The sequence below is a fragment of the Coloeus monedula genome (assembly GCF_965178545.1).
Source record: "Coloeus monedula genome assembly, chromosome: 5".
Classification (NCBI taxonomy): Eukaryota; Metazoa; Chordata; class Aves; order Passeriformes; family Corvidae; genus Coloeus; species Coloeus monedula.
The window spans coordinates 58,321,821-58,337,120 of record NC_138785.1 but is presented as its reverse complement, the minus strand read 5'-3'; the positions used below and the strand labels follow the sequence as shown (position 1 = coordinate 58,337,120).

The following is a 15,300-nucleotide window of genomic DNA, read 5'->3' as shown; positions in this document are numbered from 1 at the left end:
CACAGATCCCTTTTTCACACAGACTTCATCTGCCTGGAAAAAGGTAGATAGGGTTCATGGATTTTTTTAAATAAATGCAAATAATGATCAAAAAATTGTCTGATTATAGTCTTAGTTTAGGGTACAGATTCCTGATCACAGTGCACCTGATTCACATGTCTTCTTCCTATTACATCAATTCATTATTTTTACAAAAAAAATCTGACAGACCTCACAACACCATTCACTAAAATAAATCATAAAAACATGACAGGACATTTCAATAAATTTAAAGTGAGTGTATTTATCTCAAACATATCAAAAGTTGTAAGGAAATAATTCGTTCATTATAATCAAAACCACAGAAAACATGACAAAACAAATCCTTTTGCAAATGAACTGACTTTTTTTTTTTTTTTAATTCTATAGCTTAAAATATTGTGTCCTTTGCAGTATTTTGTACACCCTGTTCTCATCTACACCATTGCAGTAAGGTCCCTTTTTTCCATATTATATTGTGTGGATGACATCAGCTTTAGCACAGAAAGGTAGAATGGGGAAAACAAAATAGTTAAATGGAGGAAGAACGAATTTCCAACTCTTGTGCTTGCAAAAACATTTGCTTTAAAGCCTTTTTCTAGAAATTTCTGGAAACTAAGTATGAAAAATCCTATTTTGGCCGAGTCATCCCCACACCATTAGTTGTAGTTCAGAGACCTTGTAAAGACAGAGAGCAAGAACTGTTTTAGGTAACTTGTGTTTAAATCGGGTTACCTTTTAAATGGACAAGTTTTTAAAAATACTATGTAGTAGCACAGTCTGAGTTACCATTATGAAATATACAATTGTAAAACAACTTTTGTTATTACATTGGAAAAACTTGAAACTTGAGTCACATAAGCTAAATTTTCCCTAATGTGAGCCAGGCACCAACTGTACTTCATTACAAGGAACGGCAAAATACTCAATTTTATAGAACTAAGCAACGGCATCACTTACCTCAAAACTTACAGATCCATTGTGATCAGTATCAAATGCATTAAACAGAAAATGTGCATATGTTGTGGAATCTAAAATTTAAAGCAGAAAAAAATAATTCACAGTAAGCACATCTTATTTACTGATACCTGAGGAGATAGCAAAGACGACATGTTATTGTACTCTGAAACAACCAGTTTTAACAGGAACACTGACTGTGACAGGGATCTATCTCATATGCTTGAAATGAAGAATGTGTTCATTTGTTCCCGTTAAATGAGGGAAACAGACACTACACTCACTGTATCAGTTTTGCTCTGGACACAGACCTGTTTCCCCGGTTGAAGCTGATCTGGGCAGAAAGCTGATGCTGCTATCGGGTCCTATGCTCACCCACAGCTGAGAGGAACTCCTCTCCTGAGAAGCAGATTCTTAAAGCTGGCTTGCTGCTGAATTCCCATGATTGGGGTATTAGGGATTGGAAAAACTGGCTGTGACTCACTAAATGGTCAGTAAGACTCTGAAATATGACCTTAAACAATGATCCCTTCACTATTTGCATACTTTCCAAACCTCCTCCTCAGTGCATATTGACTCATTTCAGAAACAAATGGCGGTATGAATATAAATCTGTCAAGACTGTAATTTTTGTAAAGATCCATCTTTCTATTTCCACTGAATGCCTTCTGAAAGGTACAACCTGCTCCAGGAGTAATATATTGCAAAGAGAGAGCACTTATCCAGAGAATGCCCTGTGGATCTGAGGTACAAGCTGCTGGGGTTAAGGGAAGTCAGCTGTCCTCAGTGTTTTTCCCTCCCTCAAAATCATGCAAATTAATGTAGAATGAGAGTTTGTTTACTTTTAATACTCATTTTTCTCTTTCCATTTCATATGTTTACCTTAATTTTAGGTTAATTAACATTAACTCACAAATTATTAATAAAGGGCAAAGTGTTATGAAATCAGTGTCCTCTTTGCAGAACAAACTTCTCCCTATTATGGAAAAACATGATCAGTGCTGAAATGCCATTTTCCGATTTCTTGGCACTAAACTATTTTGTCTTTTATATCAATCCTGCAAACCTTTATTTTTCACAGCCCAAAATACTGTTTTGTATTAAACTGAGCAATAGTCTTGGGCCACTCACCTCAAATGCCACCTTGACTTCGAGAAACCAAATATACCAAAACTCAAAGCTTTGTGCTTCACAGGTTCAGACCTGATATTTGTAAGAAAATTCTCTAGTCTTGCTTCAACATGTTAATTTTGTATGATGTGAAATAATCATAACAAGAAAAACCTACAATCTTAAAACCCTGTCTGTTAACACATTTTCAGAGAATTAAATCCCCACCACCTCTATTTGAGAGAGTCATTCATTCTTCCACGTATCCAGTCACCACTGTAATTGCTTAAGCACAGCTTGGCAGGAACCTTCACACTTTAACTGAAAAATGTAAACTTGTTGACTACAGTTTATATTTAGCATTTTAATGGTCATATTTTCTATAATCTACTGAGACTTCTGTTGTGCAATAGACTATATTATGCAAATCATCTTCAGAACAAAACATGTTATAGAGGTATAATTACTGTAAAATAAATTTTAAATACCCTCCTATTCTCCTGGCACTCATTTCTTAAAAAAATCTGAAATAATCCTGGTTATTTTCTGTAGATATAGAGAAAACACAATGGTACTTTATTTATGTTGCCCATACATGATACAATATGCTACTTTTTTTGTATGGTGGTATACAAAAAAAAAAGTTTCTAGTTGAAGAATATTTTTTTCTGGTAACTGCTCTGAAAAAAAATAAATCAAAAACCTTTTTCCGAGTTGATTTTTGAAGCAATTCTGGTCTTAAATTTTGCCTTCAAAACCACAGCAGGATGAGGCAAGTTAGTCTTTTAATTAGAGTGATTAGTCTTATTCCTCCTTTTGGTTTCCCCCCTAAATCTTGAACTTTATTCATTTTAGACAAAATCTTAACTTTTTAAATTAAATATAGTCTCTTTCCAAGGATCTGATATCATAACTAGTAGGCTAGTTTGCTCTTTTAACAGGCTGAGATAGGAACAGATATTAAATCAGAATTCCCTTGAAAAACACCATCATGGCCTTTTAAATGTCAGAGACAAAAAATGATAATCATTATATGTGGAAGAGTATGGCTTATCAAACTACGAGCACAATCTGTTTTGTTCAGAAGTGATGAAGGAGTGTAATAATTATTCGGTGTGTGGATTCTTATCTATCACCCGCCTGGCTGAAGAAAAATCCTAAGTTTTATTTCAGGTGACCCACTGCATAAATGCAGGGCTGTATTCATTCACCTGTATGGCAGTGAATCTAAAAAGAAGTTACTGGAGTGCCCTTTCTGGCATGGAAAGCTTTTTACAAAGCTACTTTTGCCTTTTAAAATACATTGCTTTTACTGCAATCCAGTGTCATCTCCTTTCCTTTGTTACTCTTGTGGCCCCTTGTCCTATTTGCAATCCTCATGTACTTTGTCTTGGACAGTCTTGGAAGTTGCTTGAGGAAGTGACTTGGTCGATGACATTGAAAACTTTATTTGGTTGCCCTGAAGCTTGAAATCTTACAGACATAATTTTGTTTGTTCAGATATGAATTGTCATAATGATATATCATGTTGTACCTGTTTTTTCATCACGCAGACAGTTGGAATACAGATCTATATGTTTTAATTTGGGGACAAATTTCAAGATTCTTTTTTCCTCTTTAATATTGGGACATACATAAAATCATTATTCTATGCACAACTGAAATTTAAAAGCCCCATCTGGACACATTATTTTGACAAGACATTCAAAGATTTAAGAACCCAGTCTGGCTTCTTAACTAGACAGTCAGCTGCAGTTCTCACCTCCTTCTCCAAAGGATGCCACTGCCCTAAGTACCAGAGGAGGAGGAGAAGGATCAGCATTAACATGAGGAATAGGGGGAGAAACTAGGCATTCAGTATATATCCATTTTAACTACATTAATAATTTTTCTTCTCTGTAACAATTAGATCTGGACTAATAAAGATTGGTCTTTTAAGATTACATTTACTCTCACAATATGTTTTGACTTTACTTTTAGAACAGGTGTGGTTTCTCTTTGCCCATAAAAAATGCTGGGTGTAACAGTAAGAAATAAGATAGGGGTTTTTTTATTAAGTGTAGTAAAGGTATAGTAAATCACATCGAGAGAATTTTTTCATTATCCAGGGTAAATACAAAATAGAGTATTTCAAACTGTAATTGTTAGCTTGGTCTAAAAGTCTACATACAGAAACAAACACTAGGCAGGTCAACCCTTCTAGCCTTTTATTCATCTCTATTGAGTGTGCCTACTTCTTAAGGATTTCAGAGATGGTAATCCACACTGAAAGCTGCTCTTTACCTTCTAGGTCTTTATTCAAAATAAAACTAATGGGGAGATATTTTGTTCCTACCTATTAATATGGGGTTTTAAATAAAAAATAAAAAGAAGGAGTTCTGAACAGTCTCAGAGAAATACACAAATCTCAAGTGCTCTGGGAGAAGTCAAAGAGATGGGATTGAAGGATTGTAGGAAAATATAAAGAGGGGTAACTAAGTAGCAAATACAAGAGCAAAAAAAAGAGGAAAAAATTCAAAATGAAAGAAATCTGAGGTTCAAGGAAAAGAAACCTGTCACACATTTTTGTGTTAGCTTCATTGCACTACAAGATAATGGAAATAAAAAATTACAAAACTCCTGGAATTTCAATTAATTGAAATCCAGGTTAGCATTTAAGAAGAGAAACCCCACAGAATTAAAGTGGGGTTATGCTATTGATATTAGAGGGTACCTGCAGTGCCTCCTACAGTTCCTCCAACTGTGAAAGGTTTTTTTGAGTAAGAGAATGGGCAAGAATTTTTAGAAACATTAAAGAGAAATAACCTACTCAGAGAAACTTGTTTTTCAAAGGTATCCAAGCACCGGCAGTAACTTCATAACAGAAGACTGAATTTTTGTAGATATCATTGCATTTCATTCAGAAATACATACTTAAAAATGTGTCCAAGCTTCAAGGAAGTACCCTGTGAGTTCAGGCAGAGCTTGAGGCAACAATCTTGTTAATTTGAACAACAGGCTCTTTTGTCAGACTGAGGTACTAACAGACGTGCTTTAGTACTAATTATGTCTGCCAAGTACTCACCTCCCTGTGGAAAGAACTGAGAGTAAATCTCTTTGAAGGTTTCTTCATTGACAACACCACTGGGGCATTCCTGGAAAAAAAGTAAATGACAAGAAATGAATACCATCCAATCTGGTTTAGTCAGCTCATGAGACCATCCGCAACATGTGTGTGACTGACAGTTCAACATGTGTGACTTCGCACTCTCAACCAAATATTAATGCACATTTTCACACTGAGGTATCTTCCTAAAGGATTCCTATGAGACAAAAATTCCTTCTGTGCCGTGGATCTCAACTTCATTTGAGACCTGAGTGACACACGTGAGCAGCAGCCACTCTGCTGCAGTGAGAGGAGCTGTTGGGGTCACCTGTGGGCCATGGGTGGTGGCTCCCTCAGCTGCAATCAGCATTTGCACGGTATGGAAATCAAGCAGGAATGTAAACACTTTGATGTTACTGATAGAACACTCAGTCATACTCTACTGGAAGAGTTATAGTCAATGAATTCAAAAGACCCTGCCACTGAAGATCTTATTCAAGCCTTGCAGATCCTTTTGCATCTTCACATAATTTTCAAAATCTGGAACATGTAAGAAGAATAAGTAGGAAATGTTGGAACACAGTGACTACAAAGGAAATGAAAGGAAGTGAAGGAGAAGAATAAAGGTGATTAAACAAATGACTTTACAAAAATAATGTATGCAAAGAGGTAGGAAAAGCAGAAGGAATACTGTAATTGTTTACTAAGTCACACGTAAACATCCAAGACCAGAGAGCTGATTTCTAGTCCTGAATTTGCCAGACCGAGCAGAAGACTTTGGGAAATGCACTTAATTCCTTTTTTGCCTTAATTCCTTCTTTATCACAAAGAGGGGGGAAAAAAGCACGGTATGCTCTTTAAAAGGAAAGGACTTTTAGAAACAGAGGAAAACAAGAAAATGCAAGTTAAGTTTTAAGGTTCATACATTTATATATATTTTTGTCTATTGTCATGCTATTTAGACTGAGGAGTCAAAACATATGTGCTCCTAAACTCAGGAAACGAAATAGCTTGAAATGGAGATAAAGAGCAGTGTCACATCCTTTACCAGTGTAATAACAACTGTTCCTGTGAGAATAAATAGTACTCCAATTAGATGAAATAAGTACCACTGCAATATTCATAGTTCTGGCACCTTCTGCTAAGAAACAAATAGTGTAATCTTTCTAACTGAGATACAAATGCACCATCTGAGAAATGCATGTCAAATCTGTAGGTCTATTATTATTATGTCACTTATCCTTAGCTAAATCAGCTTTTCATCATAACTAAGTATATGCAAACATACAGTTAGAAATAATTATGTTTGATCAGACAGACAGACAAACAGCTGTGTCAGAGATACACATACAAAATTATTTGTCCCTGGGCACAGAGGCTGTCACCAATGGAGGCAGAGTTGTAGCACAGGTGTCTGTAAGATGAGATGAATACTGACTGCTGGGCCACACTGCCTTTGGAACCAAAGCCTGTGGGGAATGGGAGGAACAGTGAAATGAATCCCTACCCTTCACTGGGTAAAGAGCAACCCATAACTGAGAAGGCATCTCTCTGTCTGTCATGTCTTTGGGTATGAGGGCATTCTAAAACATTTCTCTCTCTCTTTACCAGCTTCCCAAAAAGACTGCAGTCAGATAGGCCGCTGTCTCTGTGGTTCCTAGCAGGTTTACAGTAGGTTTCCCAAGTAACAAGCAATAGGACAAGAGGAAATGGCCTCAAGTTGCCCCAGGGGAGGTTATGATTGGATATTAGGGAAAATTTCTTCACTGAAAGGGTTGTGAAGCATTGGAACAGGCTGTCCAGGGAAGTGGTTGAGTCACGATCCCTGAAAATATTTAAAAGCGTGTAGGTGTGGCATTTTGGGACATGGTTTAGTTGTGGATTTGGCAGTGCTGGGTAAATGGCTGGACTTGATGACCTCAGACATCTTTTTCAACCCTGATGATTCTTGATGTTGTGATTCTACTAGGCTGCTTGGCTTTGTGAAGCCTTCTGGAGTTGTATAAGTGCATGCAGAAGAGCAGTATTTTTACTTGGATTCAAAGTACAATAAAGAAAATATTAGTGAATTCTTCAGATACCGAAATAATATTATAGTTATTCAATGTAGAAAATACAACAGAATTATTTCACAATTTCCTCTTCCAACCATACATTGGTATATGATCTAAGTCAATCCCAGACCTGCAGGAGGAAAAATAAACAGCCTTTCCCCTGAGATGGGTGTGAGTGTGAAAGAGTAATGCGGTGGCAAAAAGAAGCAGTGGCTTCTCTATGTTCTGCAGGTAATTTTTTTTCAGACAAGAGAAAAAGAAACTAGGCACATTTTGAAGGAATTAAAGAGAAAACCTGTATATTTGAATTTGTACAGGTGAGATATTGCTTTTTTTTTTCCCTGAGAAGCTTAATAAATAATGAACGACAAAATGTACATTTAAGTTCGTCTAACTCTCTGACTTACTAACATGTAAAGCATTTTTTTCCCCTTTTCGTTGGCTGAAACAGACATTCAAACTATACTCATTTTGCAAAGAATGCTCTCTCCTTTTTTACAGGAAATGCCAGCAAGTCCAACTCTGTCAGTGCTTAGTCTGAAGCTGTGAAGACCGAGTCCCATTTCCTGACTGCATTTAAATGTTGTGATGTTAGAGGTGAATTAAGGATACTCTGCAAAAATCTATAAGATTTATTATTTGTTAGCTCAAAATAAGCTGGCAGCCTTTGTTATTAGAGAAATACATGATCTACATACCTCCTTTAAAGGCAGTCCTTCTTTTTCTGTCACTTAATAAGCTCTGGTTTCACCATACTGTTTGAAAGAATCATTGCTTGAAAAGGCAACCTACTTTCAGATAATTATGTATTGGCAGAGCCAGGAATGACATCTTGAGTTTCTCTAGCGTGTCCCTCTGTAGTTTCCTCTGTTCTTTGCCACAGCATTACCAGTAACACTTTACCTTCTCCATCCTTGAAGGTCTGTAGGAATGGTGTCTTAAGGACATTCATTAAAAATCTGAGATGCTGGCCAATTATACTTACCAGAAATATCAGCTCAAACTTTTCTTTCTTTAGCATGCATCTTTCCTCTGAGACTCTACATGACAGGGAACACTTCTGATCTTGAATAATTTCATTCTAAAAATATATGTGGCCAACATGATTTACCTCCATGACTGTACTTTTCTTGACTCCTAAATCTGTCTTTATTGTGTTTATCAGGAGATTTGTGCAGTTCAGGGAAAGAGATTAAATACTGTAATTGTTAAGTATGCCCCATGGTTTTATGTCAAGCTATTGCTGACTTTTTCCACTGTACCAACTATAATTAAAAAAATCTATCTAACCTTTCATTAAACTCTTATAAAAGAGAGGAAAATAATTAAAGAGTTTGAAAAAAAAAAGTGAGGCTTATTTAAAAATTTTCCTATATTCTTTCTTTCCTTGATCTGAATAAAATTTATTTTGTTACAGCAAATTTCTGTTTGACAATCTTTTAAAATTGCATTAATGTATTAGATTGTCCTTCTGGAGAATAGAAAGGAGGGAATGTTCATCTTGAGCTGAGTCTACTTCTCTCTCTTTTAAAGAGAAAATAATATAAACTGACAGAAAGAAGAGACAGAGAATATTCTGCCTTTTGATGATCTCTCTTGCTTGCAATTTTGCTGCTGGGAAATTACACCTCCAGCACATGGTCTTATGAACCACTCCAAACCCTGTAAATTATTTACAAGCTTCATACTGTCTAAGCTGTCTCTCCTTCAGTATTTTTAAAAAGGCTGCAGTAGGTGATTCTTCTTTACTACCTAATCAACATCCTCCTCAGACAAGAGGAAAACCAAGAAGACACAAAAAAGGAGAAATAATGAAATGTAGAAAAGAGAATGAAGGAGAAAAAAACTCAAAGTTCAGACATTTGTCTGCATAACAAGCAATTTTGAATGATGGATAAAGCTGGAACTTTGGCAACTTTGAATATATTTTAAACTTTTGCATGACAGGTTTCCATCCCATGCTTCATCTGCTGTCAGTTTTCATACTGCTTCATTTTAGATACATGTTCATGTCCATTGATTTAATTATCAATAACTCATTATATTTTCTCTTTTTGCATGTACTTCTATTCTGACCGCAAATTTGAATTTCCCATAAACACAAAACTTAATGGAAGAACATAGTGTGCACATATGTCAAAACTAATGCTACCAAAACTCTCAAAACCTAAACTCACAGTGGCTTTTCACAGACCCATCCAGTTCCTAATTTTTCCATTTGAGTATGATAGAGAACAACAGAGCATTTAACAGAACAACATGAGCATTTAACAAATGGCCTTGATTTAATTACATAATCTAGGCCAAATAATAACAAAATCTGTGCAATCCGGCACGTCATGAAGTTCAACAAGAATTTCTGTATTCTGTATCTGGGAAGAAATTTGCCCTTGCCCCAGCACCAGCTGTGAAATGACTGAACTCAGCACTGCCAAACAGGATGTGGGGGTACAGGGGATGTCAAGCTGAGGGTGAGCCAGCAAAACATTTTTATGACATATGAGATAAACTACCTACTGGGACAAGGCCAGCAGGATGAGGAGTTATTCTCTCTCTCTCTGCTTGGGACAGTCTTGGGGCCCTCCAGGGATATTTGCTGTATCTAATGTTCCGCTACTTCTAAAACCTAGCCTTGCTGATGATTTTCATTTTTTTTCAGAAAAGTGAGCTAAATTACAATTTAAACAATTCACATGGGTTGCAATACCAAATTAATTTCTCCCACTAAGAAATACAATTAGTATTTTTGGACTAAACATCTAGCTTCATTCAGAAAAGAATTATATGTATTTGGTGTTTGATCAGTGCACATTGATGTGCATATAGCCTGTGTCAAGAGATCAGTGGCTGCATAGCAAAATTACTCAGCAAAAGTACCAGCAAACCATTAGCCAATTTTTTATCAGATAGAAGCATTTTGTTCATGTGGCTACAGTAATGCATTATATTGGCACAATTTGTATTTGAAATGTGCAGTGGGTTCTTTAGGCTTATAGAAAAATTATCACAAGGGAACTCAGATGATCTGAAGATTCATTTGGTGAAGTATTTAAGCATTACATAAATTATCTGGAACAATCCTCCTCCAAAGCAAAACGTGTGTCAAATTGGTACATATAAGAAACTCAGGTACAAGCACTCTCCCTGGGGATGGAAAAGATAATGACTTTGGTGAAACATGTTTATCATGATCTCATATGCCTTGGAAGAAGAGAAACAATAAAAACATAAATCTTGCTCTGAAAGGTGACACAGACACTGACATATTGGTATCAATATGACTTTTACCTTGAAGACTTTTGCCAGGACAAAGGCATTGATCAGGCGTTGTGCTGCAGCAGATGAGCTAAGCAGGTATCTGTCATACAGGTACAGCACTAGATCCAAACCCAACTAGTTCTATAAATCTTATCAACTGTCACTTTCAAGACCTAAAGATAGCTCTCTGACCCTCAATAGCCTCTGTATGTTTTTCCAGTTCACTTTGGATAATGTTTTGCTTCCCAGTGTTGCTGTCCAGGCACCAGCTCCATAGCCTTTTTGCAATCCATAGGCTGATTGCACAAAGGAGGGCAAGTAGTTAAAAAAGCACAAGGGTGAGGGTGGGAGAAAAAGTTCTCTCAAGCTCTATTTCACATAGTGCCTGTTTGGAAGAACAGGTCTATCAACTCCCCTTCAAATCCCCACATCTCAAAATCTTTTTCAGATCTTGATCTTTTCTTCCCTTCTTGAAGCTCCTTCCCAGATAACCTTTAATCAGGCTATCACCAAATATTACTCCATATGTCAGACAGAACAGTCCAAGATCAGACCAAGAAGGCATCAGATAGATGCAAATTTCATGTCAGACAGATCCAAAATCCCAGCTCGCTTTTAAGAATTGCCACATTCTGTGAAAGGCATGAAAGAATTTATTTCCCAATACTCCTGCATTTTCACTCTGTCAGATCTTGTCTTGTGCTGTTTCTGTAGCATAAGTCAGAGAAAGAATGCAGAGAGAGAAACTTTTCCCAGAAAAAAGGAGGTGCAATTCAAGATGGGCAGCATTAAGCAGTGTAAGTGATAACATCATGTTGTTTTGATAGCATACATGCTCATGGCTAACAGGAAAAGTCAGTGCTCCCTCAGCAACTGCAGCACTCATGGGACATGAGAAAGGGGTGATCTTAAGTTGGCAAGCAGAAGCAGTGTTGGAAACATATTAATTGGACATTAAAGAAAACAATTGAAAGATTATATAAGTAAGCATGTATGCTTATAAGTTATATTTTTACTAGGTGTTTTATTTAATTGCAAAAAAGTAATGGTACCAGATAATGTCCTGATGTGGACCTGCACATGCAAAATGTTAGGAGAAGTTTATACACTAAATAAATCTAAAAATCCCATGGCCTGTGGACACAGGAAGAAGAGAATTCAATGCCTGCTGCACCTCATTGCTCCAGGACCAATGCAGAAATTGGATTTTACAGTTTTACTATGCCTTGCAGCTTTGAAATTTTGCTAGTACCCAGATAATGATTTAGTCATGTCTGCAGACCACTGAATGTACTTCAAGCAGTGTAGAAAACAAAACCAGAATTTAATACAACACTAAACTTGTTTATATTTCATTTATATTTAATAATAACTGTTTATATTTTGTAAGTATGATGCTTCTGGCATTTTCACAGAATCACAGAATACACTGAGTTGGAAGGGACCCACAAGAATCATCAAACTCCTGGCCCTGCACAGCACAATCCCCAAGAGTCACACCATGTGCCTGAGAGCACTGTCCAAATGCTTCTTGAACTCTGCCAGGCTTGGTGCTGTGACCACTTCGAAGGGAGCCTGTTGCAGTGCCCAACCACCCTCTGGGTCAAAAGCCTTTTTCTAATATCCGATCCCAAACCCCCTGACACAACTTCAGGCCATTCCCTTGCGTCCTGTCGCTGTTCATCACAGAAAAGAGATCAGTGTCTGCACCTCCACTTCCCTTCACAAGTGAGTTGTAGACTGAAACAGGGATCCACGTAGTAGTGACATATTTGCTAAATCTCTCTCTCTCTCTCCCCTTTTCCCCCCACCCTCCTTCTTTCTCTCTTTACCCCACAGTTACTGTTAAATAAAATCCATACTATTGACTTTGGCATATTGTTCTTACTTGCACAGTAATTTAGACAGAGGCATCTCTTTTAATTGGATCTTAAGAGCCCAGGTGCCAGCAATTGGAGAAATTGGTCTCTAGAAGCAGTCACTGGGCATCATATGAGCCCCATATCTAAGTCTGGCTGCTGGAGGGATCTGCACCTGTGTGTATATGTGTGTGTGAACATGTATGTATGTACGAATGTATTTGCATTAGTGGACCTCCATCCTGCTCAGCCACAGAGGGGAGCAGGATGAGGCTGTTGGTGCTGCCTGTGTTTGTGTGACTGCTCTGTGCACCTGCCTGTGACCCGTGTGGTTGGCCGTGTGTACCTATCTGCTCTGTGTGCATGTGCCTTCTGGGAAAACACCTTCAGCCTCTGCTGGATGGATCTGGGGCATGGCAGCATCCTCTTCTCTCTCATGCTGTTGAATCTGACCAGATACTTCCCCCTAAGAAATGTAATTATTTCATTTCTTTTATTTAATAAATGTCTATAATTCAATACATTCATTCATCAGTACTGTAGCCATTTTACTTGGGAATACTTTTAGAAGTAAAGATGTATTTACCAAATACCAACAGGGCTAAATGGAAACTTTGACCTACCTTAGAGCTGCATGCCGAGAATAAATAAGTTTGTAATTTATTGTAAATTAAAAACCAAATAAATTTGTAATTTTGTAACTCATTTCTCTGTAGTAAATACAAATAAACTTGTCCATGTTATATTCATCAGGAATATATTTCATTGCCTATTTATTTTGAAGTGAGTGTGAGTATGATTAATTTTCTGTCCTGAAAGTAATCTTGGAATACAGGGTTTACTTTTGATACTGGTTTATTTCAGTAAAAACACAGAACACATATCAGAAATTATCTTTGTGAAAAGGGGCTGGGTGGAATTTCTGGAGTTCTGGTCACACTACTGGCCATAGAAAAAACACCAAGAGCAGGGTAAATATCCTGCAGCTGCTAATAAAAGTGAACATATTCTAGCAGGACTTCAAAGTAGATCATGCAAACAAAACGAGGTTTCTGGGGGAGAGAAGGTTTTGAAGTCATTAAAGAGAAAACAAGTGTACTATAAAGAATATCTCAAAAGATATGCTTAAAAGACACGCCATGCACTAGCCTGTGAAGCTGCCTCAGAAAACTAATTCAGAGAAAAACCTCTCTCTTGAAATATTTGAAATGTGGCTAAGCAAAGCACTAGATATTAAGAATAGAAAAAATAACCTGGGTTCAGACAGTTCAAAAGATCTTTTCTATCACTACAGATTTTCAGAAATCAGAAATCACAGACAACCATATTTATGCTCCTTTTCTTTTTTTTTTTTTTTTCCTTTTCTCTAAATACTTCTAAAAGAATAAATAACAGAAGATTATGTAGGGAGAAGAGAGCCACTGCTTTCCTGCTGTAGATATCCCCAAGAGAGCAACAAATTCACAGAAGTAGAAATATAAGCATTGTCCATTAGGTGTTGATAAAATTTCAAGGGGTTGCTTCAGCTATGAACTAAAAGGAAAAACCCATGTCTTTGCAATCTATTCTAGACAGTCATTTCTCTGATCAGCTTCTTTGAACTGGTGCCTTCTGGACTGCTGCATTGTCAGTATTTGGGCTTCTGCATTTAAACACCTCTTTTTGAAACTACCTGAATGACAGCTTCCTTTGTATAGATTTATCATTCAAGATGTCAGCACATCAAATGGGAGCTTTGAGAAAGTTTTTAGGAAACCAGTGCACATATGAGATAATTGCAGTGACTACAGAAGAGATGCCAGCTTTGGCTCTTTTGATCAAGCAATTATATTATTCACCCAACTCTGTGCTCTCCTTGAGCCTTGCTGTTTGCCTACTGTAAAAGCCAGTTTGTCAAAGGGCTGGGAGGATGATTGGCAGGACAGCATCTCAAACTACTCACAAAGGATGACAATTTGTTTTATTCTATCTTTATGCCTATCATTTTGGGGTCTGCCCAGGCCTGTGCTATAATGGAACAAGTCCAGACCTTTCTTCTGCAAGGCTGTTGAAGGAGCTGCTGGTTCATTATCAAGAAACATGCAGAGAAAAGAAGAAGAGCAGAGGCTGCTGTAGAAGAGATGGGTAAAGGAAAATTTTGAACATGTGTGCACCGGGTGCCCAGTCAACAGTACTGGCCACCAAACAGGCTCAAAGCCTTTCCTACTTTGTAGGAGAGTCGAGTGTCCCAGTATACTCACGTGTGTAAGACATGTGAAGATACTCAGAGAGGAGAAATTGTAAAAGCACAAAATACAAGGTGGTGTAGGGTTTTTAATTTTTATTTATTACACTACTGGAAATTAGTTTTTATGAAAAATTTAACTCCAAGGCCAGTATTAATAAGCTTTTCATCTGTGAAATATTTTCCTCACTATGTGTAACAATATATGTTATACACATGAATTTGTTTATAACAACCTATTTCTAGTGTGATGGATTTTCACTCATTTTCTCTAATAAATAACCTATGTTCAACTCAGTTATATTGAAAACCACTGGTGTTTTTAACTTCAATTTTCACTTCTATATTTTGTGTTATGAGGAAAGGGACAGCTATTAATTTAACCTCCTGTCTATTGAAATTGAACTAGTTCTTAGTTTTCTTGGCTTTTTATTTGGTTTCTCGTGTTAGTTTTCTCAGGAATGGGCTTTAAAAAAATCACTTTCAGAGCACCTATTCTTTATTGAAAAAAAATTTGGTGTTCATTTTTAGAAATAACTTCATATGGTTATTATATACATATATACATATAGATATATACATATATATCTATATGATGGCATGAGATGCCATCATATAGAAAGATGTAACAAAAAAAGTGATGAACGATGAAAGATGTGTAAACAAAATTATATCTCAGATCAGGTTTATTTACTTCAAGAGGGACAAAAATACCTCCCTAAGACAGTCTGCTAT

The 15,300-nt window shown here is 36.8% G+C and overlaps 1 protein-coding gene across 8 annotated transcripts in view; it reads right to left on the bottom strand.

The window, feature by feature from the left end:
• Positions 1-15,300, bottom strand: part of KCNIP4 (potassium voltage-gated channel interacting protein 4) — a gene marked incomplete at both ends in the record, with an annotated part of 401,165 nt that overhangs the window by 14,616 nt on the left and 371,249 nt on the right. For all 8 annotated transcript variants that reach the window (XM_082281889.1, XM_082281888.1, XM_082281893.1 and 5 more), the window contains 2 exons: positions 979-1,049; positions 5,150-5,219. In XM_082281889.1, the coding sequence (XP_082138015.1) occupies positions 979-1,049; positions 5,150-5,219 (141 nt within the window). The remainder of the gene's footprint in view (positions 1-978; positions 1,050-5,149; positions 5,220-15,300) is intronic.